At 39.0% G+C, this 24,401-nt stretch overlaps 1 protein-coding gene across 3 annotated transcripts in view; it reads left to right on the plus strand.

The window, feature by feature from the left end:
* Nucleotides 1-1,347: 1,347 nt before the first annotated feature.
* The window catches only part of plpbp (pyridoxal phosphate binding protein), a 170,508-nt gene continuing 147,454 nt past the window's right edge, over nucleotides 1,348-24,401 (plus strand). Inside the window, exon 1 of one of the 3 annotated variants that reach the window (XM_035380335.1) lies at nucleotides 1,348-1,650. In XM_035380335.1, coding sequence (XP_035236226.1) covers nucleotides 1,561-1,650 — 90 coding nt within the window. In that variant the 5' untranslated portion in view covers nucleotides 1,348-1,560. The remainder of the gene's footprint in view (nucleotides 1,651-24,401) is intronic. The other 2 variants (XM_035380333.1, XM_035380334.1) reach the window with 2 other exon arrangements.

The following is a 24,401-nucleotide window of genomic DNA, read 5'->3' on the forward strand; positions in this document are numbered from 1 at the left end:
TGGATGTTTTCGGTAATTATGATGAAAAGGGAGATATGCTTTGTCTCTGGATTCCGAATAAAAGTAAAAGTAAAAGAAAAAGTATTCCATAGCCAGCTTAACCTGCTGCTAGTGTACGTCTGATGGCTAAGTCACCGGGAAAACTTGTTTGAACAACAATATTTTTACATATATTTTTTCTATAAGACCATGTCTACAGTATGGTATAAAGGATTTTAGTTTTACGAATGGGTGTTTTTTTTATTAGGGTGAAAATGGGGACATGAGCCTGGTCGATCCCAGTCCCTAACTGCAATGGAATTTTGAAGCCACACGGCCGCAGTTTGAAACTGAGACATTTTGGCACGTATTGCGTATTGAGAGTACACTTTTCATTAAATGATGCATCTCATAACAATACATACCAGTAAATGCATAGTCTATTTGTTTTACTGTACGAATACCACACAATATTGGTTCACGTTGTTGAAGGAAAACCGATAACCCCACCCTCAAAGTTGCACAGGTGATGATGTGTTTCCCTCCAACGACTGGTTACATGCGGAGCGAAGCGGCTAATTTTTAATCCTATTATATGAAACAACAGTTACTGGCAAATTAGCGATTTATATGTTGTTATTTGACTATACTGTAGAATTTATGACATTATGCATTAAGAAGAAACTGTCAAAATATGTTTTCTGAAAGATCGCCAAAACAGGTCTGACCTCCCTAGGATGTAAACCAGTCAGAGGTTGTGGCTAGCCTGCTAGCTAGATATAATTACTTATAACAGTCGACTGCCACTGAATAAAAAGTTAAAAGAGCTAAAAAATTCTGTCCAAAGTAATTTAATTTGGCCAGGGTAAATTCGTAGTTTTGAATGGACTTCAATGGGGAAATTTGCTTTTTGTCACCGGAGGCTTACTAAATTGCAATACCTGGAGTAACCACTGGAGTTTGAATGGCAATCCCTGGCCCCCTGTTCACCGCAGGGGGCCAGCTTTCGGTTCTCAAACTCAGCACCGGAAGTAATATCGCCCCCTGGTGATATCTATGATTTTCGCTCAAAAAGCAAGTTCCTCCATTGGGCTCCATTCATTTTTTACAGCCAAAATAAAATACTTTCTCTCAAATATTGATGTTAACTCTGTGTATTATATTAGAAATAAAAATCTCTTATTATTTTTCCGAAGTAAAATATTTTTTTCCAACCACACAGACAAATATATTCGTTTTTTGTTTCTTAATTATTTTAGCCAATGTTTGCCTGTACACGTGATGTAGGCACGTGACCAAGGACACAACTGAGCATGTCTGTTGAACGAAAAAACGATACTTCCTGGTTATAATTTAGTCCCCATAGGTTTCTATTGGAGTCGCTGTCTCGACATAATATGCACTCTAAGGTTCACCGCCTACCTTCTTCTGCTTCTTATGGAAAAATTCTCTTCCGGAGCCATCACGTGACAATACTACGCCTGACCTCGGTACGCCATTGGCAATCCAACATATCTATCTTTAACGTCAAGGACTTGAGAAGACGGGAAGATTTGATGGGGCAGTTCTGATTTTCAGGTTATGTGGAAAATAGGAATGTCGGAGGAGATCGGGAAGGCACTGCAAGCAGTGGTGGACCGCGTGAAGCAGGCGGCTGCCCGTAGACCACAGGTTAGTTAGGTGACTACTTACTAATAGGAAGGATTGCAACAAGAAATCCCTATGTCCTGTGCTATTAGTTGGCTACAAGTGTCAGACGAAGATGCATTCAGGTTTTTGATTAGTTATGTAAAGCACCTCCATAACGTTTAACCGAATCGCAGTGTTCCTGTACGAGCAAACACGAGTCAACTACTCAAAATTACCCTTGTTTGTAGCTGAATATCTTATGTGATTTCAACATCATGACTAACGTTAGAGGCTAACATTTCACTTTGATGCACACGTGGCATGGTGGGTAACGTTATACTAGCCTTGGTATAAATGTGTTTAAATCGCCTCAACCGATATCCTGAAACAGTTTACAGATATCATAGTTGACTAAAGTAATTGCATATTCGGTAAAGCTGAACTTTTTCAGGAAGGTAGCCTTTATTCATTAATTCTGATGTATATCTAACAGTTTTACACGCTTAATCAATTTCTACCTGGCGTTGTGCATGCATTTCGGTAAAATAAATTAGATTCGACTAGGATTGTACTGAAACATTTTAACTTGGCTTGATTGTGATGGGGTAACGTTATATCCTTAATAAAAAGGAAAGAAGCTCGTTAAACCTTATTTTATGTCCTTCGCTATTTAGTTGAAACGATCCTGACGCTGTGCTATTGAGTTTATTTCACAACCGTCCAGCTAGCTAATTAGCTGAAGTGATACGTTAGGTTGTTGTCTTGCGTTGATTGCTTGCTCAATGTAGGCTACTGGCTTCGTTATGACTTCTGGTGTGACAGTGTTTCTGGTGTTGGAAGTCATTAAATTGAAATGACTTCCAACACCAAATGTCTGGCTATCTGTGATTGCAATCTCTTTTAGCTGATTACGTATCCTTATGCCAGTATTTTGCCTTGCTAAATTAATGTTAACAGATAAACGTGGCTCAAGTACTGTGATAAAACGTGAATGTTTGTTGCTAACTGCTAGCCGTGTAGTTATCGTGTATGGTGAATTCCAAAACGACGCTTTCAGTGTGAAATAATGTAACTTGCTTACACTTTCTATAGGCCTATGTTAAAGAACCTACATCTTTAATAATCAGGATACAAATGAGGCCAAGTTACAGCTGCAAAGTTTTAGCCTACCTATGTTTCACAAACCTGCCGAAAAAAATCCGCTGAAACCAGCTTTTGATGGTTGGTGCTTTCAGTTGGTGGTCTACGATGGTTTTAAATGGTAGACCATATAGGTAGTCTTATATCATAAACTGGTATTTTTCATATCTACATTGGTTAAGGTGGTTGACCAGCAAGACTAATAGGTTAATTCTGGCCATGCTGGTCGATGGGGTGTAAAGACAGTTTTGGAGATTTTTCAGAAGACATGTTTTGACAGTTTATTTTAAATGCTTAATGTCATGAATGCTACTGTATAATCAAACAACAACATATAAATCGTCTGAAAATGAAGGTTGTTTTCTTTTATATGAGTTTAAACTTTAGCCGCTTCCCTTGCCATGTAATTACTTTTGTGGGAGGAAACGCATCATCTGTACAACTTAATTTTTTCAACAACATGAACCAATATTTTGAGTTATTCATACAGTAAAACTAAACTGATGAAAAACACGTTTTCATCTTACGAAAATGGCAAGTTACTCACACATACATGGCACTATCTATAAGTCATTCATTCAGATCTAGACCTGTAAAAGTATTGATAGCTATCAAAATTGCGCCAAGTTACATGAAACAATATCTTGGCTCACACAAATTAAACAAGCTGTATTCCAAAGCAGTGCTACCCAATGTTTCCTAAATAGTTTCAAGTAACTTGGCCCTGTGTTTTGTAATCATCTGAAGACAATGTTGTCATTATCTTGCTTATTACACGGCTAGTTACCTTATACAACAGTTACCAGCAATGATTATATATTAGTTACTTTTACCATGACTAATTTTCATCACTTAATCAGATGAAATTGAAATATTCTTTCATGGCCCTTTGACCATATTGTTTTAGCGTTGTCAAGCAAAACTCTGATTGATAGTTCTATTTGCACTGGTTTTATGCAAAAACTTCTGGTCATTCATTTTATGATTTTATGAAAACAATGGGCCTCATTCACAAAACTTTTCTTAAAGGAGTACCATGGTGATTTTCACACCTTCTCGGTTTTATGTGCTATTTGCACAAGAGGCATTGAAGAAACACAATGAGTAAAGTATTAAATATGTCCGTTCTGCATTTTTGGAGAAACATGCGTTTTAAATTTATCGTCCTATTTTCAACCGGTTGAGAAAGTTGTCAACTTGGTGCGTCACGAACACAGTAACCACTCCGCTTTCCACGCCCTGTAAACCCATGGATAACTCGAGACCCATAGTTTGCGCCACTGGCTTACAGCCAAGACAATGCAAATATTTGACTAACGTTAGGTTCACTTAAATTAGAGTGCCTTTTAAGGACTATTAGATTATTTCTGGTTATATTCATTTAGCTAGCTAGCTAATGTTCACCGGTTCGGGTGAACTTTTATAGTGGGAAATTTAGGCTTAGAAAAATATGTTTTAAAGTACATTGAAATTACTGAATAATAAAAAAATTATGCACATTTGTTTTGTTGCCTAAAGACAACTGGGAAGTGTCACGTTCAACCACCATGTTACTCCTTTAAATTATTTTTAATTTTTATCTATGCGATTCATGACACGTGCAGACCATTGTTTTTGTGCATATCCCAGATATATGAGATGATGAATGCTAGTTGTTTGTAAATTTTATGCGCAGTCCTGTTCATGTCATTTACATAAGGAAACAGCCATGAACAATTAGCCTACAGATAAGAAAAAAAATATGAAAGCCGAAATGTTCTTAGAAACGTTCTTATACGCAGTTTTTGATCAGATGTGATCGTATACATTTTGTGAATGAAGCCCAATGATTCTTTCGGGAAAAAATTATTCCTTCTTGTTATACAAGCACTATTTTTGTTGTGACATTATTTAAGAACATTCCCATAACTTATTTTTGCTTTTTAAAATAGTGTGGTCATGCACGTGTTGGCGTCTTTCTTATCCCTCTCAACCGGGTTAAAAAGCAAAATAACGTTAGCTTTATGCTAGGTTTGCTGTTACTTTACCTAGTTAATATTGAAATTCATTTGGGGTTTAGGTCAAAATGGTCTCACGGCATGCTTGCGTATTTGGGAGTATTGGTTAACGTGGTATTGATAATATGCAAGTTGACACTCAAGTTAACATAATACATATTTGCATAAAATTTAATAATGAACTCTCTGACTTCGATGGCATAACACTAACTGGAACAGCTGTATACGGAACTGCTGTATGGACAGCTGAAAGCATGGCTGGATTATGGACCGGGCCAGTGCCCCGGAGCCTCGGACTGCCAGGGGGGCCTCCAAGCCTCAGGCTGCGCGTGGTGCGTGGCCCAAGGCTTCCGAAGGAAGCTGAATGCCAGGGCCCTCAGTGCGCACGGCGCAAGCTAACCACTAGGGCCCCCCAGACTCTTCAGCGCTTACAATGTAAAGGTCCCCGGGCCCCTTGGTGTTTAAAATGTGAGCTCACCACTACTGCCCCCCAGACCCCTCGCCGCTTACAGTGAGGGCCCCCAGACCCCTTAGTGTTTAAAACGTAAGCTGACCACTAGGGCCCCTGGGCGCTTACAATGTGAGGGCCCCTGGGCCCCTCAGGGCCTGTGAGTACATAAAGTGCTTTTCAAGGGGATTTGTGTTGGTTTTCTGATGGTGGCAGCTTGTTACAGTTTGAATTGGGCCGTTTGTCCTTGCAGTTATGTTTTTTACTTATCTCAAATATATCAAAGCACCAATGCTAAACCTTGATCATACTGTAAAATTCCAGATGAGGTTAACTGTAATCCACAAGCGTTTCTTAAATGGGTTACGTTGCATGTTTACACGCGGGTACGCTGCATTACTCACCACAAATTATGTGCTTAATTGGGGGCTCATGCTCTCTCAACTGATACACAGCTCGCTCTGTTTTACATTATGTTGTTATCCAAATAATATTTATATTGAACAACAGCTGTGTAAATATTATGATCAATTGGCGTTGGGAGGAGTCCAAGCATTGGCACTATTGCGCCCCCTATGGAGCGATTTTAAAATGGTTTTGTCCTCATGATCATATACCTTCACCCAAAATATCTACCGAATATCATGATGATTGTATAAAATATTGATGACTTACTGCCAATCTTGTGCTAAGAGACGCTGTCGGATTTCTTAGTTGCGTCACCATGGATGTGTCCTAGCCGCTTGCCGTAAAGGCCTTTGCTATGTCGTAACACTTAGATGGCATGTCATAACACTTAGATGGCCCGGCGTGTATGTAGAGCTGCAGTGCTCCCACGCCGCAACTAAAAAAGGCGTCAGATTAGTGCTGTCACAATACCAAAATTTTGACTTTGATACCTATACCAGGTTTAGTATCTCGATACTCAATACTGAAACGATACTTGAAACTTAAACGAGACTGATTCGATACTCGGTACCTAACGATACTGAAATTACCTTAATAGATCAGAAACGTAATGCCCACAAGGGTTGACCTCATTTTCGAATTCACGGTTTAACAACCTGGTTTATTAACAACCTTTAAGTTGAAGCCTGTTCAACATATTAATAAGCATAAGCGTAGTGTTACAACACTAATAGATAAATATATTAAATATATTTCAAAAATTAAACAATTGTAAACTAAATAATTAAACGGGTCTTTCACTTTTAAATAGATCTAAAAACAGCACATTTTAATAACAATACAGCATCTTCCTATAATAAAATATTTCCAAATTAGAACACCTATTGCCCTCAAGTGTACTGAGTCGAAGCTTGTACTTTATCAGTGAGGAGGAATGCACAAGCGCACATCACCTGACTTGGCTACCTTAGTTGCTACTGCCATCTTGTGAAGATTCTGACAAATTACACCTTTCTTCCTCTCAATCAGTAATGCGGGAGACACATTTCCCTGGCTTTTACCTAAAATTACCAAACATCGGAAAATTGTAATACTGAACCGTTTTTTTTTTTTTTTAAGTACTGAAAAGGTGCTGAAGTTTCGGTATACCGTGCAACACTACGTCAGACACATATTCCAATCCACTGCTCAGCTTAGCAGAGAATGCACATTTCAGAGCGCCTCAGAGACAGATAGAACAATAATACATATTTAAATATGACATTGAAAAAAAACAAAACAAAAAACGAAATATCAACTCGCCATCCCTGCTACCTGCATGCTGCCCGCGGAGTAGGCCTACCGTATTATTTATTTCGACATTGGCATAAACTGCGTCTTGTTTATATTCAATATTAGTAATTGCAGCAAGAAACTGCAGCTGTAGACACAAGAAAGTTTGTTATTATGGTAGCAACGGAACAAACCGAAATATTTTGAACAGTAGCTAATACTTACATAGCAATGATGACATTTTATATGTTCGGTAGATAGAGACCGAAACAGTAAAGCAATGATACAGTCCTATCTGCTTCTGTTTTGCTCCAGAAAATGATGTCAGATAGACCTATCAGCAAACATATGGCTTAGCTATGCCCAGAAGTCCTCAATAATAATAGTATTTTCCAAGAAATTATGAAAGATCATTGACAACGTTTCGTTAGGTGCAGCGTCTTTTACTGCTACCCCATGCGTAAGGGAATGCGATGATAAGAAAATTTTTGCTTACGCTGACCGATAAAATGCTATTCCAAAAGCAAAATCAGACATGTTATAGCGTACATTGTTAGAACGCTTATACTCTCACCTACTGAATAAATGAATTGTCAATCAAGCCAGGCTGTAATAAAAAGGGTGACAACGCCGTAAAAAACAGGTGTGGTATTACGCACAGCTATTTTTGAAGGTACCCAGGCAGCACAGATGCGCGTATATTTCACAAACGGATTGTCCAAGACAATATATGACCACTCAGTCTCAAAAGGGACATCTCTATGCATAACACCAACGGTAAAGTTGTATATTTATTCAATATATAGTCCCAGATGTTGACTGTAGAATGACATGGTATCCTTTTTTCTCGTTCATTTTGTTACTCAGTGAGCAGCGTTTTCACTGCCATATTGGCATATCTTAGGGCTATTGTCGGGTTTATCTTGTTGCTATGACGGAATACGATTTTTGAGTGGTGAAAGAATATTTTTATGAATGCCCAGATAGATAATACTGTCCATTATGAAGTTCAGACCCTCCCCTCACTGATAAAATCTAGACCCGATGGTGCTGGATTACTTAGTTGCGTTGCCATGGATGTCTTCTAGCTGCTTGCCGTAAAGGAGTTCACTAGATGTCATAACACTTCAGATTTGGAACTACAGCTCTGCACCGCAACTAATAAAAAAGTCCAAATGGCGGGCAAAAAATATAGGTGGTCCCAATAGCAAAGTTGTAGAGCACATTCAGATGCATCGGTCGATGAAGTTTTGTGTTGATCTGACTTACGGTGTGGGAGTTATGGCCTTTTACGCATGACCCTTTGTTATAGCGCCACCATCTGGCCGACTTAGGTGTTTTGTAGTGCCTGACAAAACACCTATGTTTAACCCACCTACCAAATTTGGTTGGTCTACAACTTATCGTTGCTGAGCCTCAGACATTTTAGCGGAGAATAATAATAATAATTAAAGCCGCAAGCGGCGTTGGGAGGGGTCCAAGCATTGGCACCATCGCGCCCCCTATGGAGCGATTTTAAAAAGGCTTTGTCCTCATGATCATATGCCTTCACCCAACATATCTACTGAATATCATGATGATCGTATGAAATATTGATGACTTATGGCCAATTTTGTGCTAAGAGACGCTGCCGGATGACTTAGTTGCATCGCCATGGATGTGTCCTGGCCGCTTCCCGTAAAGGCCTTTACTATGTCGTAACACTTAGATGGTCCGGCGTGTATGCACAGCTGCAGTGTTTCTGCGCCGCAACTAAAGGCGTCACACTAGTGTTGTCACGATACCAAAATTTTGACTTTGATACTGATACCAGGTTTAGTATTACGATACTCAATACTGAAATGATACTTGAAACTTAAACGATGCTAATTCGATACTCGGTACCTAACGATACTGAAATTACCTTAATAGATCAGAAACGTAATGTCCACAAGGGTTGACCTCATTTTCGAATTCATGGTTTATTAACAACCTGGTTCATTAACAACCTTTAAGTTGAAGCCTCTTCAACATATTTAATATACATAGGCCTATAGTGTTACAACACTGCACAATAGAAAAATATGTTAAATATATTTCAAAAATTAAACAGTTGTGAACTAAATACTCTTTAAAACAGGTCTTTCACCTTTAAATAGATCTAAAAACAGCATATTTTAATAACAATACAGCATCTATCTATAATAAAATATTTCCAAATTGGAACACCTATTGCTACTGAAGTGAACTGAGTCAAAGCTTGCGCTGTATCAAGGAGCTGAGTGCACAAGCGCAAGTCACCTCACTTGGCAACCTTAGTTGCTACTGCCTTCTAGCGAAGATTCTGACAAATTACACTTTTCATCCTCTCAATCAGTAATGCGGGAGACAATTTTCCCTGGCTTTTACATTTGACTCAAAACTACCGAACGTCGGAATATTCTAATACCGAACCGTTTCTTTTTTTCTTTTCTTTTTTTTTTTAAGTGCAGAGAAAGTGCTGAAGTTTTGGTATACCGTGCAACACTACGTCAGACACATATTCCAATCCATTGCTCAGTTTAGCAGAGAATGCACATTTCAGAGCGCCACAGAGACAGATAGAATAATAACCAATGAATGCACATTTCAAATAATAAATACGACATTGAGAAAAAACGGAAAAAAGACGTAATATCAACTCGCGAATTGCATGCTGCGTGCAAAGTAGACTACCGTTTTATTTATTTAGACATTGGCAGATCAGAAAAATTTTGGTTACGCTGACCTATAAAACACTATTCCAAAAGCAAAATCAGACATGTTATACATCGTTAGAAAGCTTATACTCTCACCTACGAAATAAATGAGTTGTCAATCAAGCCAAATTGTACTAAAAAGGGCGACAACGCCGTAAGCAACAGGTGTGGTATTACGCACAGCTATTATTGAAGATAGCCGAGCCAGGCGTGACAGATGCGCATATATTTCGCAAACGGTTTGTCCAAGACAATATATGACCACTCATTCGCAAAAGGGACATCTCTACGCGTAAAACCAATGGTAAAATTGTACATTTATTCAATGTTTAGTCCCAGATATTGACTGTAGAATGACATGGTATAATTTTTTTTTTTTAAAGTTCGTCTCGCTTATTTCGTCATTCAGTGAGCAGCGTTTTCGCCGCTGTATTTGCATATTTTAGGGCTAATGTCGGGTTTACCTTGTTGCTACGGAATATTGCATTACATTACATTACAGGCATTTGGCAGACGCTCTTATCCAGAGCGACGTACAACAAAATGTATAACCATAACCAGGAACAAGTGAAAACCCTAGAGGGCAGCAGCCTACCGTTCTAAGTGCAGGGAACAACCGTATGGTTCAACTTGGACCCTGTAGGTTAAACTGATTAACACTAACACAAACAAGAACAGCAACAACGCAGTCTATGCAAAAATACAAGCAATAGTTAAGAGGAGTGCATTAACTAAGTCACCTACAAAATAGCTAACTAGTTACAACCCTAACCTTACAGTCAATTTAGAGATTACATTGAGAATACGATTTCTCTCAGCATAATGACGGATTTAAAGCCTAAACAAACTCACCCGTTATTGTCTTCAAATGGATCCATGCCAAAGAAAAGTAATTATTCATCCTCTCAGAAAGCTTTTACTAACAAACTTTTGGTAGCCTATCCTAGTATGCACTCTGGGTGGCACTGTCTTCCAAGGCTTACCCGAGGGTCAGACCGTCCCCTCACTGATAAAAACTAGACCCTACGGTGTCGGATTACTTGCGTCGCCATGGATGTCGTTTGCCGTAAAGAAGTTTACTAGATGTCGTAACCGTTTAGATTTGGAGCCACAGCTCTTCCGCACCCCACCTAATAAAAACGACCAAATGGCGGGCAAATAATATGGCGGACATAGGTGGTCCCAATAGCAAAGTTGTAGAGCACATTCAGATGCATCGGTCGATGAGGTTTTGTGTTGATCTGACTTACGATGTGGGAGTTATGACCTTTTAAACATGACCCTTTGTTATAGCGCCACCATCTGGCTGACATAGGTGATTTTTAGTGCCTGAGTAGTGGGGTGCCATAGGAACCCACCTACCAAATTTGGTTAGTCTACAACTTATGGTTGCTGAGCCTCAGACATTTTAGTGGAGACAGCTTCCACGCCCCAAGGAAAAAGTTAAAATGGCGGCCAAACAATATGGCGGACATAGGTGGTGCCAATGGCAAAATTATAGGGCACGTTCAGATGCATAGGTCGATGAAGTTTTGTGTTGATCTAACTTATGGTGTGGGAGTTATGGCCTTTTACGCATAACCCTTTGTTATAGCGCCACCATCTGGCCGACATAGGTGCTTTTTAGTGCTTGAGTAGTGGGGGGCCATAGGAACCCACCTGCCAAATTTGGTTGCTCTAGGACGTATGGTTTCTGAGCCTCAGACACTTTTAGCGGAGAAAAATAATAATAATAATAATAATAATAATAATTATAATAATCCTAACAGAAACAATAGGGTTCCACCAGCTTTGCTGCTTGGACCCCTAATAATCCTAACAGATACAATAGGGTTCCACCAGCTTCGCTGCTTGGACCCCTAATAATCCTAACAGATATAATAGGGTTCCACCAGCTTTGCTGCTTGGACCCCTAATAGGCTAAATAACACCGATGTCAGGCCAATGTCTGCGTATGTAGAATGCAGTGTATTTTCATCTTCAGTTTGTAAAAAATGCAGAATCCTACATTAACACGACTTCTGAATCTGATATTACCCTTTTGACCAAAGGCACATAATTTAGCATGTGCATAAAATTACATGGAAAAGACTGAGTCCATGCTCTAGATCTGAGACTGGCTACAATGTATGTGTGTTTGTATGTATGTATGTGTATACATGACTCTTATAACGTATGTTTATATGCATTACTGTTATCAGTTACTCATAACAAACACAGTACAAAAAGAAATGATATCTGAATAAAACATGTTTTCAATGTACAAAAATGACAAGTTAGTCATGCATACAAAGCACTGTCTAGAAGTAATTAAGACTTGCTAATTCTAGGCCTGATACTAAAAGTGCTGATATCAAAATTAGGCTAAGTTTCAAGAAACAATATTGGCTATTTTTGTTCACACAAATTAAAATTGCCATATTCCAAAGCAATACTGGTACCCAATGTTTCCTAAATTATTTCAAGTAACTTGGCCTTGTTTTTTTTTCATCTTACCATCTGAATAGAATGTGGTCATTCAAAGTGTATGTGTCAAGTACTATTCAAGTACTTTTTTTTTCTCAATGGCATTTTTGTACGTTGAGAACGGCTTTTTCTTCATTTATAATGACCTCATTGATTTCAGTTAAGCAGACACAATTGCTTGTAAACAGAGTCAAATTTGCATAATTCATAATTTTTGTAAAGTAAAAAAGTAACATTGTTGAACTTTCAGTGCACTTTTGAAATTATTTCATATCCTTATCTGCTCTAATTTTGTATATATCCTTGTTAAATGACCTGTTAAAGTGAGCCCTGATGCCAGTTTTGTTTTATGTTTGTGCGTGGAACGCCCGTTCTGATTATGTTGTGGGCAGAACATTCTGCCTCCCTTCTGGTAATCCAGCTATGTCAAACTAGTGATAAACTGGTACCCAGCTAGCACACTATATTGTGGCAATGTTGCATTGCGATGCTAGTTTAGTCACTCATGACGTGACCACATCTTGGGAAAGTTTCGTTTTTTGGTTGTCCAAGGTAACATTATAAAGACACATTGTTGGCACGTCCCTCTATGTAGCTTGTTGGTAATTCGATGACCAACAGGGAATTATATGTGCCCACAATGGTCTGCTCTGGTTGGAGTATGAATCATTAACATTAGATGTCAGATTTATGTGTTTGTTAGATTTGTGGGCAACAATGTCAGACAAATTGCCCCCTTGTCATACATCTGGAATTTTATACTTGAAGGTAAAAACGTCTACAGAAAGAAGAAACATAGGGGGAAAAAATCCCCTGAAGCACAAGGTTTTTACTGCAAAGGACACTTACAGGTATGATGTAGCAATCACTTTTTTGCCATTTATAAAATGTTTAATGTGGTGCAAATCATTTTGATAAGATGGTAGACATACAAACAGGTGACAATTTAAAGGAAAAAAACGAAATAAGTGTCTTATTGACGTGTTGGGCCACCACGAGCTGCTAGAACAGCTTCAGTGCACCCTGGCATAGATTCTACAAGTCTCTGGAACTCTACTGGAGGGAAGGAACACCATTCTTCCTGTTGGGCAGAGAAAATTCTCTCACTTGAATAACCAGGCACGACGAGGTGTTTCAGAGTCCGGGAACTACTCACAACAAGGTGGATAAGGCCGAACTGACGAAATCAGGGGCAGTCCCTGCTTTTATTAGCAAAAAGTGTCTTAACAGTAAAGCATACAGTAAAATTCAACAAAGAAAACGATTGGCTGTGTCCATTCAAATAACAAGGTACACGACTGATTATGCCCTGTCTAACACAAGATACTACATAGGCACTTGGTGACCACTTAGTCTAAACAATCTTTTAAATCAGAAATAATTGTTTAGTCTTTGATCTATCAGTTGCTTTCAGAGTCCTGGGCAGTATGGCGTCATAGCCGGTTTCTCCTTTATCAGGATGGCAGAGTGAGAACAGGGTGGAAGGCCAAGACTCCCAGTTCAGAATGGAGGGGGGGGAGAGAACGAGGTGAAAGGCCAAGCCTCCCAGTTTGGGTTTCTAGAAATACATAAGACAGAGAGAAGAGCACGCACATGCATAGATACACTCATAGACTATATTTCAAACTTGTTGTCGTTGGGAGGTTGTGGCCTGGAGACAGAGGGGCCCTGCTTGAAGGCTTAGGGAATTTAGAGTGGTACTTGGTGGTACCATAACTTTAGTTATGCTAGAGAAAACTCTCCTCCCTTCTTTCCAAAAGATATTCCTTCATTTGATGTTTTGATGGTGGTGGAGATCGCTGTATTAACACAATGGTCCAAAATCTCCCATAGGTGTTCAATTGGGTTGGGATCTGGTAGCTGAGGGCCATAGCATATGATTCACATCATTTTCATACGCATGAAACCATTCAGTGACCCTCCGTGCCTTGTGGATGGGGGCAATTGTCATTCTGGAAGAGACCTCTCCCATCTGGATAGAAATTTTTTCCTCATAGGTTATAGGCGATCACTTGAAATAACTTTGTATTGATTTGCAGTGATCCTTCCCTCTAAGGGGACAAGTGGACCCAAACCATGCCAGGAAAATGCCCCCCACAGCATAACATAGCCACTGAAACCATTTTTAGTAGGGGTCAAGGATTCAGGCCTGTACCATTCTATTTATGTACACCACACATGTACTCACCCATTTCAAGAATATGGTGAAGGATGACTCATTTGACCATATCACTTTTCCCCCAATAATTTTTTGTAGACCAGTGCCTATGTTTTTTGCACCACTGAAGTCTCAAATGTGCAATTTGTACAATTTGTCTTTGTAATGAAGGTTTATGTATGGCATCCCTACTATAATATCCCTCTAAGTAGTTGTCGATGCACTGTTAATGCTGACAGTCTGATCACGTCCTGCATAGACATTCTCAGTCACCTGAGGAAGAGCTGCTCTTCTATTTTCCTTTATACATCACACTAATGCACAAGTGTCAAACACATCGAATGTGCGATATCAACCACAATTTCCGACCCATTACTGATCTCTCTCCAATAGATCTAAAATGCAGATATCATTTTAGTCACTGTTCCTATTGAAACACTCGCCAATTGAGCAGTCTTTGTGACTGAAGCTCCTGCCATCCGTGCCCCAGTAATGAACCGTCTTAGTTACTTAGATCTTTTCCTCTTGCAATCTTGATCGAAAATCGAGGTAAACTGGGCCTGCTCAGCATTTTTATCTATGCCACAGAGCATGATAGGATGTTAATTAGGATGCTTAATTGTATCACACACTGCACCAGCATAGAAGCATCTGCATTCATTGTACTTCTCCACTCATTTCTTCCAAGTTTTTTCTTTGTCACCTATCTGTATGTTCTAATCAAATAGCAGTATTAATACCCAGTTTTGTGTGCTATGCTATTTTGGGTGGGTGATTTCTCTAGCCTTATTTCCTTAATATATTTATTGCAAATTTCCTCATAATTTCCCAAAAAATTTATATGAATGTATTTTTCCCAAAGGATTTGAGAAAGGAACTAGAAGCCTCCAGAATTGACCTCCAATAGAAACTAAGACCGATGAAAGAGCCATAGTGAGATGATATCTTTGATCAGAGTGCAAAATAAATGGTACAGTATTCTTGTCTTGCTATTATACGTTTGACCTCAGGATATTACTTATGGAGGGTGATTTGTGCCCTCATTAAATACAGTACACATATGTATCTCATGCTGAACATTTTTGCAGTTGACGCAGAATCTGCAGTTTTCAGCTGCTTTGAAAATTTTACACATTGTACAGATCAGTTTCATGTGCTGTCTGTATCCTAAACACAGCTTTATGATAAACACATTGTTAAATGCTATCTATTATTGACCCCATCTGAAGCCCTCCAACCCCGACCCCCCACCCCCCATTAAAAAAAAAAAAAAAAAAAAAGACTAGCCTAAAATGATATACCCAAAATAAAATGGCTACTGTCGCCTTTGACTGCAGGCATAGTCCTGGTCTCTTCTGAACGCTTGAGAGTTTGTTTCCAGTAGCCAGAATTAGCTTAGCCTATATAATACTGAAATAAGGTAACAGCCTCAAAGGCAGTGGAAGTTTTTTTTGAACATGCCCTCTGCTGTGAAGTCAAAGCTGTTTTCCTTTTCATCCTCAGCAATTTTCACTCCGCTGCAGTGTTTCCCATGCAATGAACTTATTTGGGCGGCTCGCTAAGATAGATTTCCCCCTGCCCAAAAATATTTTTGGTGTTTAGTTGCTTATTCCTATAAGCAATTCATTATACTTTTGTATTTGTTATTTTTTCTTTTAAATGTTAGTGACATACAGTTCACTCGTTTTGCTGCACAAGCTGGCCCTTGCCCCTCCCTCTCGTAGCTGGTGTATGTACAGCAGAGCAGGGAGGACGGTGCCTGAACGCAAACATAATTATAAGGACAGCCGTGCGACCATATCTGTGCCAGGTAACAAATATTTGAAGTTTTTCAAAATTGGTAAAATTGTTATGCATTGTGTCTTCAAAAACGTTGTCAACATTATTTGGATTAATGTTAGTTAGCATTTAGCCAGCATCCACGTTCACCCGGTTAACGTTATCTCTTACAGCTAATGAAAACGTTAATTTTTCACTTTTGACATTGATGAGTATAGAAAAATTTTTCTATAACACTTAGAGACTTAGGGTTATTTTGACATTTTTTCACTGTCCCTCAGTTTTTTAATGGATTAAACAGGTTTATCTAACAGATAACGCCTCATACAATCCCTCATTTTTTTCCAGAGTTTGTCCCTATCAGAAATGTAAAATTTTGGCCTGGCTATGATATGAATTATTTATGTACCATTAGTTGAGAAAAAATGAATTTTTGCTTGCTAAAACATTGCATTCACATATCACCTAAGCCAAAGGTGTCAGCTCAGGTATCTCATCTTATATTACAAGAATAGGTTTTATGGAGTAACAATATCATAGTCATGTCAATAGAACGTACCATTGCTCTATAATGGGTAAAATATCAGCAGAGTACCTGGTGGAGATATGTTCACAGTACTGAAATGGTAAAATAAAACTGTTTTCTTTATTTAGATGATATTGCAACCAATTCAAACAAAAACAATTATGTTTAATAATAATAATAATAATAATAATAATAATAATAATAAAAATAAAAATAATAATTAAAAAAAATAATAATAAATGATCAAATAAAATAAATCTACATGATATATAACTATATGATAAAAACAAAAAAACCTTGTAAATAACTATTCAAGTACTTTTTTTTTTTTGCCATAAACTGAACAATTATTTTACCAGCTATTGAAGCAGTTGGTAGTCTGCTTCAAGAGTGAAATGAAATCTGAATGGGCTATACCAAGCACAGGTTTTTTATTGCCTGTGAAACAATGGTTAAATTTTTTAATAGCTGTAATCGTAAATATCATATAGAAGTAGCTAGTAATGTTTGTATTTTATTACACAAGCATGGAAACAAACTTTCACCTCCTGAACCATAATCTTTCTCAACAGAATGATATATGGCTTGAACTGCCTTTGCTAATAATAAAGTTTTTTTTGAAGGCACGTTTTTGAAGGATTACGATTACAAGGAAGTGACTTCTTCGTGGTCCATGTGTGTTTTCAGCAGCTTGTGGTGACGAAACAGTGTAAACATAGCGAAACGTAGCCATGGTTTTCAAAAGCAGCCCTGGCTTTAATGTCGACAGAATTGACGTATTTGAGAGTTGCAATTCTCCCCTGCATAACAAAAAAATAAATAAAAAGAAAATGACCCTATGCTCAGAAATAAGAATTATATGACCAATATTGAAGGGATTGCTTTTTGACGCAGTTTGCATCATTCTGCTTCAGCGTGTTAAAAAAGAAGGCTGGAGGAGGAAGGAGAAACTGCACCACCGATAGGTTTCTGTTACATTACTGTTATAGTAACAGTTACGGTTAACAATTAGGCCTACTTTCTTTAATTGAAATGTATGAAAATCATTGTTTAGAAATGAGGACATTATGGGTATCAGGCACCAGTGACTTTAAAGCACCTAACTTATGTTTAGAATTTGTATGTGATTATCCTCCCAATCATTCTGATTGCATAAAGGTTTTGTCTGTAACTGAGACCATTACTGCAAAAATTGTTTTAGTTTGGGTTCCTTTTTCATTCTGTTCATTCTCGGTCGCCTCTGCTTGACACGAAAAGTACCGTACAGAATTTATTTTCAGCTGGAGGCACGGCCAAAGTGAAAATAAGTAAAATTGCCCAAACACAAAATATAAATAAAATTCCTAAACACAACATGTGAAATTTTATAACCTCGTAATAGTTGCAATACAATTTATTAAACAGTACAAACCTCCCTCGAACACGGATGGAGTCAACCACCACAAATATATTCTCAAACCTGTGGGAAACCCCCTCTGCTTCTGTATTGACTAAAAGTTTACCTGTAACTACAGAGTCTCAAGAACTTTTTTAATTGGTAGGCTAATGTTTGCAGCGTGCGTCCTGAAAATGTATGGTTTGTTTACCCAGGAGAAAGAATGCATGTCCTTTTATGAATGCCTAACAACCTGTTAGAATCATCATTTCATTGGCTGAAATGCTTGACAATTGTTCCCCTGGCTGCTGGTGTACTGGGCAGAGGTTAGGTTGTCCATGTCAAGTTTTTGCTTGCACCTGGTTTGTCCAATTGGCTATTCTGAGGGACTGCGTGGTCAGACCGGAGTGCGGTTGTCTGGCAGTCGGAGGGTTGCCGGTTCGATCCCCCACCCTGGGCGTGTCGAAGTGTCCCTGAGCAAGACATCTAACCCCTAATTGCTCCAAACGAGCTGATTGGTACCTTGCATGGCAGCCTTTCACCGTTGGTGTGTGAGTGTATATGTGAATGGGTTAATGAGAGGCATCAATTGTAAAGCGCTTTGGATAAAAGCGCTATATAAATGCAGTTAATTTACCATTTACCAGCTATTTACCAGTAAACTGGAGACGGTAACATTTCCTATGTAGACCGTACTCCGTACTCTGGATGTGTGTGCTACAGAAAATTGGACAAAAATGATAGTTCCTCTGGAGAATTACTGTAAACAATAGGCATTCTATCAATGTTTCCCTGAGTTTGCATGTTTTTTGGGACTGAAAACTAAATTTTGTTGCTGTAGCCCATGTGTGATTATGATACTTACTTTACCATACTTTACTCACATGATACAAAATAAGAAACTGCTACGGCTGCCTAGACAGTTATTAACCTCTTAAGGCACAAGCCAAATTTTGCCAATCCTTGCCCTTTAGGGGGTACCCTATTTAAAGCTTTATAACTCCAGACGTGAACACCACAGAGACTTGAAAAATGGCTTAAAATGAAGCGAGACATTTGTACAATTTACAATACTAACACAGATTAGTTTATATTCATAATTTTGGAAGAAATAAAGTGCCACAAATGCAATTATTTTGACAAAAAATCCAAAATAAATTTGCACTTTTTAAGTTCGCAATGAAATACTGCGAGATTGAATATATGCAGGAGGTTAAACTATACATGTGGTAGGTCAAAAACTTCTTGTGGTCAAGTTCATAAAATCTAAGGGTGGATATGTAGAACTACTATAGATGTATGAGCAAAAACTAAGCAGTGTACCCAGCATCTCCAAATCTATCCAAATGTCTAAATTATGCATTGCTGTAAATCATAACATATCCATGTATTTCACTACAAATCAACTGTTTTGACTCAAGAAAATCACTGTTGCATAATTTTCAAATGGGAATTACAAGCTTTCAGTCAGTACAGTGGTCTAAAATAGCTAGGTGTCCAGAAACATATCCAAAATCTCTCCAAAATTGAATAAAATGTTTTTTTGTCCATTATAAAGCATATAAATGAGCCCCTTAATGAGGGTTTTAAGATGAAACATTGCTATCAGATTAAAAAAAAATAATGCAAAAACATTGTCACACAAATTGCGGTACAGTACCTAAATGTGTAATAATTAACTCGTGTGTATTTCTATACTCTGTACTCTCGTATGTTTTATTGTATGGGGATGAGACAACATGAAAACAATTTCACCCGTCCACCACGTTTTGGCAATGTTCCGGGTCTGAACGTCATCACTGTTGCATGCTTCACAAAAACTATTACACTTCCGTCTAACGCTTACATTACAGTGTGAATATTTACATTATATAACACCACTAACCTATTTAAAAATACTCAATTTCAAAAAGAACGTATATAACCGAAATATTTTGAACGATAATACTTACATAGCAATAGTGAAATCTCCTCTATGTTCAGTAGATAGAGACAGAGAGACAGTATCAATTATATTGTTCTATTCGCTTCTGTTTTGCTCCAGAAAACGATGTCAGCTAGGTCTATCGGCAAACATATGGCTTAGCTATGTTCAGAAGTCCTCAATAATAATAGTATTTTCCAAGAAATTACGAAATATCCTTGAACATGTTTCGTTAGGTGCATCGTATTTGTCTGCTAACAGTGTGATTGCGTAAGTGAATGCTATGCTAAGAATATTTTCTGTTACGCTGACCTATAAAACGCTATTCCGAAAGCAGAATTAGACATGTTATACATCGTTAGAAAGCTTATACTCTCGCCTACCGAATAAATGAATTGTAAATCTAGTCAGACTGTACTAAAAAGGGCGACGACGCCGTAAACAACAGGTGTGGTGTTACGCACAGCTATTTTGGAAGATACCCAGGCGTCACAGATGCGCCTATATTTCCCAAACGGATTGTCCAAGACCAATATATGACCACGCAGGTCTCAAAAGGGACATCTCTACACGTAAACCAACAGTAAGTGGTTATATTTATTCAATATTTAGTCCCAGATATTGACTGTAGAATGACATGGTATCATTTTAAAAAACTTTTTCTCGTTTATTTCGTTATTCAGTGAGCAGCGTTTCACTGCTGTATAGGGCATATCTTAGGGCTATTGTCGGGTTATCTTGTTGCTATGACGGAATAAACGATTTTTAGTGGTGAAAGAATATTTTATGAATGCCAAGATAGACAATATTGTCCATTATGTCAAGGATGGGGGGTGTTTTTTAGATGAGACTGCAGGGAGGGGGTGTGTGTTAAATGAACGACGGGAGCGACAATGGTGGGGCTGCGAAACTCCGTTTCGGCATAGGTTGTCATGTATCGTCTACTAATGAAACTGAAACAACGCGTTTCTGTTTTCATCTCACACTTTGGTTGCAGTAGCACCGAATGTTTGAGTTTAGTATTTAGGCACGCGGGCGTGCCACCACTAGGGGCTGTGCGCTAAGAGGTTAACTAAAACAATAATGGTCGTTGCCACTGTGTGGTATATTGCCTTTCCTGTTGTTTTTATGCCTCCGCGACGGCACAGCCGTGGCCGGAGGCATTATGTTTTCGGGTTGTCCGGCCGTCCTTCCGTCCGTCCATCCGTCTCGATTCTCGTGAACGCGATATCTCAGGAACGCCTTGGGAATTTCTTCAAATTTGGCACAAACGTCCACTTGGACTCAAGGATGAACTGATTAGATTTTGGTGGTCAAAGGTCAAGGTCACTGTGACCTCACAAAACACGTTTTTGCCTTGGTTGGCGGAGGCATACAACTGTGAGGCGGTAGCCTATTTCTAGTTTCTCTTTAATTATATCTGATCATGGAGTAAATAACCATGCTCTAGAGGCCTTGTGAAATGCGTCCGGAAAAAAACATCACCGCTGTTGTCTAATGGGTGACCATAAGACAGCCAATCAGCACCTCACAGTCCTCACAGCTTCCGTGTGACAAAAACATGATGACATGGAAGCTGAAAGACCTTGGTCCTGATTGGCTGTCTTATCAACAGCCAATAGGCTCATTTCACGCTTCCGGGTTTCCTAACCCGGAAGCAGTCATTGTTGTGTAAACTGACTTCCGGTTAGGCACATCCCGTAATACAACAATGGCCGAAGCGAAGTCCAAGTGTCCATTGCTGTGTGCCTCATTGTAAAACAAACAATGGTAACTTTCTTAAGTTTTCATGGCTTCCCTAGTGACATAATTGAAAGGAAGAAGTGGGTTCAAGCAATTAGTCAAGATGAGGTCAGGACTTTAACAATACTTCGAGGGAGTACATTTGTTTGTAGCCGGCACTTCAATGAAGCAGACTACACTCCAGCTACCGTTCGCAAGCGGCTGAAAATTGGGACAGTCCCGTGCCGTTTTCAGTGGAATAATTGGGGAGTGTCACAACGAGAGTCCGTTTATTATAGAGCAACAGCTCGCTTAGGCCATGGCGTTCGTCCCGACCTTCTCTGAAAGAATCCAGTGTGAGGGCATCTCCCAGGGGGTAACAGCCGGACCTGATCATGACTATGCTGTTGCTCCTACTCCAGGTATGTTGATGCGCGAGTGAATCGTGAAGTAGGCTATTGCATCTGTCTGGCTCTTAATATTTTATTTTTTATTGGTAGTTGTTTTTATATGCACCGAATTTTTGTGAGTGCATGCACTTTTATGTGACACATGGGCTTATGTCAAAGATTTATTGATTCGATAGGCTACTGGTAATAACATTTATCTGATTCTGAGTCAGATGGTTTCAGTTCTCTTCTCTCTTTTTGTTACCCTAAAATCTCATACAGTGTGCACTGGATGCTGCATCTGTACGCATACAGCAATTGGAAGCGGAAGTTCAGAAGCTGGAAACAGAGCTGACATGACTGAAAGTGGGCCATTTGCATTTTCATAGGTTTTGTGTCTCCGATGAGGATATCCGTTTCTATATGAGATTTCCTTCAGAAGAGGTTTTTCATGACTTCTGGAAGGCTGTTCAACCATCTGCATCCATGCTGGTGTACTGGTCAAAGGCGCAGAAAAAAGGACAAATATTTGCACCCACTTCTCCCAGTCCAGTGCACAGGTTGCAACTAATTGATGAGTTTTTCATGTACTGTTGCTGTGTTGCTGCAGGCCTGAAAGAGAAGGTGCTGGCTGACATCTTTCAGGTCAGTGTGTCCCACAGTCTGCTGCATTGTAATAACTTGGGCTAACTACCTCGACCTGCTCCTCGGCTCCTTGCCCATCTGGATGAGCAGACAGAAAGTGAAACTCCACCATGCCACTCAAATTCAGGCAGTGCAGTCCAGAGGTGAGGGTGATCATTGAGGGTACAGAGGGCGGTGCCAGAGCCCATCATCCCTCACTCTCCAATAAGAGGTTTTCTCAAGCTACAAAAACACTACAACCTTCAAGGGGTTAATTGGGATTGCCCCATGTGGTGCTGTGATTTTTGTGTCCAGTCTCTACACTGGCTCAATCTCAGATCGAGAGCTCACTGAATGGTGTGGAATGCTTGACTTACTGGAGTTGGGAGATGGCTGCATGGCAGACAAAGGGTTCACCATTCAGAAGATGCTGGCTGACCGTGGGTCAATGCTGATCATACCCCCCTTTAAAACCACACGCGCAGTTCAGCAAAGAAGATTGCTCCTGAATACACAAGCCATAGCTCGGCTTCAAATTCTTGTTGAAAGAGCAATCAGAAGAGTGAAAGGGTATCATATCTGGGACAACACTCTTTCTCTAACTTTGTCCGGGACAGTCAACCAGCTGTGGACCAATTGCTGATGATGACCAACTTTCAGGGACCACTTGATTTGAAAGGCCACATACCTGTTGCATTGAGTATGAATGTGCTATTGTTAAATGTCGTAGCCACTAATGAATTATTCTTTAGAAACACACATTTATGAATTCATGTTTGATGTAATGTGTTGATTAATGTGATATGATGATGAAGTTAATGTACCTACAGTGAGCTTAATGCTCAGTAGGCCAAGAGCATTTAGTTAGTGCATTTTGCTCATTTGTTTACAATTATCTTTTATGTAGTTCTGCAGTAATACAAATGTAATAATACAGTATACAATTGTGTATATATAGAACTTGCAAGAAGTCACTCATGTGAGCTATAATAGTTTTAATATTTGTTTTTACATTGTTTAACAAGACCTGTTCTAATGACAATTATCCATTTACTAAAATATTTAAAACCCCAAAACATGTCTCTTGGAATTTATTACATTTATAAATATTTACACACATAGGCTCCTAGACATACAGGTAAGATATCTAACAAGTATTGGGAGACAAAGGGTTACGGGTGTTTACAGTTACTATTAGCTGTCTGGAGATACACATCCATATATGTACCGAAAAAAGTAAAGGTCCACCTTTTGTTTCATCTGTTATCATTTCATCATCTCTCCAGACTCAACTGTTATGTCCTCCTCAATGTCAGTAATGAATCACACCAGCTCAGTCTAGTTACCTTGAACCTGCCAGTAGAATTCATGATTTCTTTTCAGTTTTTTCCTGGCCATTCACACATTTGACATGCCCTGCCTCAGAAATGTTACAGATTTCTGGGCATTTAACTTCTGAAAGCCAAAACTAGGAGCTGCATTAGAGTCATAAAACTTGCACATGGCAGACCTCATAGGACCTACTGGCTGTTACCCTGGGCTGGCACATTTCTTTTCATAATGGACACTCAGACTGCTCTTGCAGACCTGCCAACCTTAGGAAAATATTTTGAGTACCACAATAGTCAGTGTAATGCTTAGTTCACATGCTTTCGCACCACTTCACTTTGCACGCACACACACACACACACACACACACACAAAAGCCTTTCTTCATAATTCTAGTTAGTGACTGTTAAAGTGATCAGGCAATATTGTATAATTTGACCTGATTCTAAATTATCACTTGCACTGCACTGGGCTATATTATGATACACTTGCAAGTCAAAAGTTTGAGTACACCTGCTT

The sequence above is a fragment of the Anguilla anguilla genome, chromosome 10, assembly GCF_013347855.1.
Source record: "Anguilla anguilla isolate fAngAng1 chromosome 10, fAngAng1.pri, whole genome shotgun sequence".
Classification (NCBI taxonomy): domain Eukaryota; kingdom Metazoa; phylum Chordata; class Actinopteri; order Anguilliformes; family Anguillidae; genus Anguilla; species Anguilla anguilla.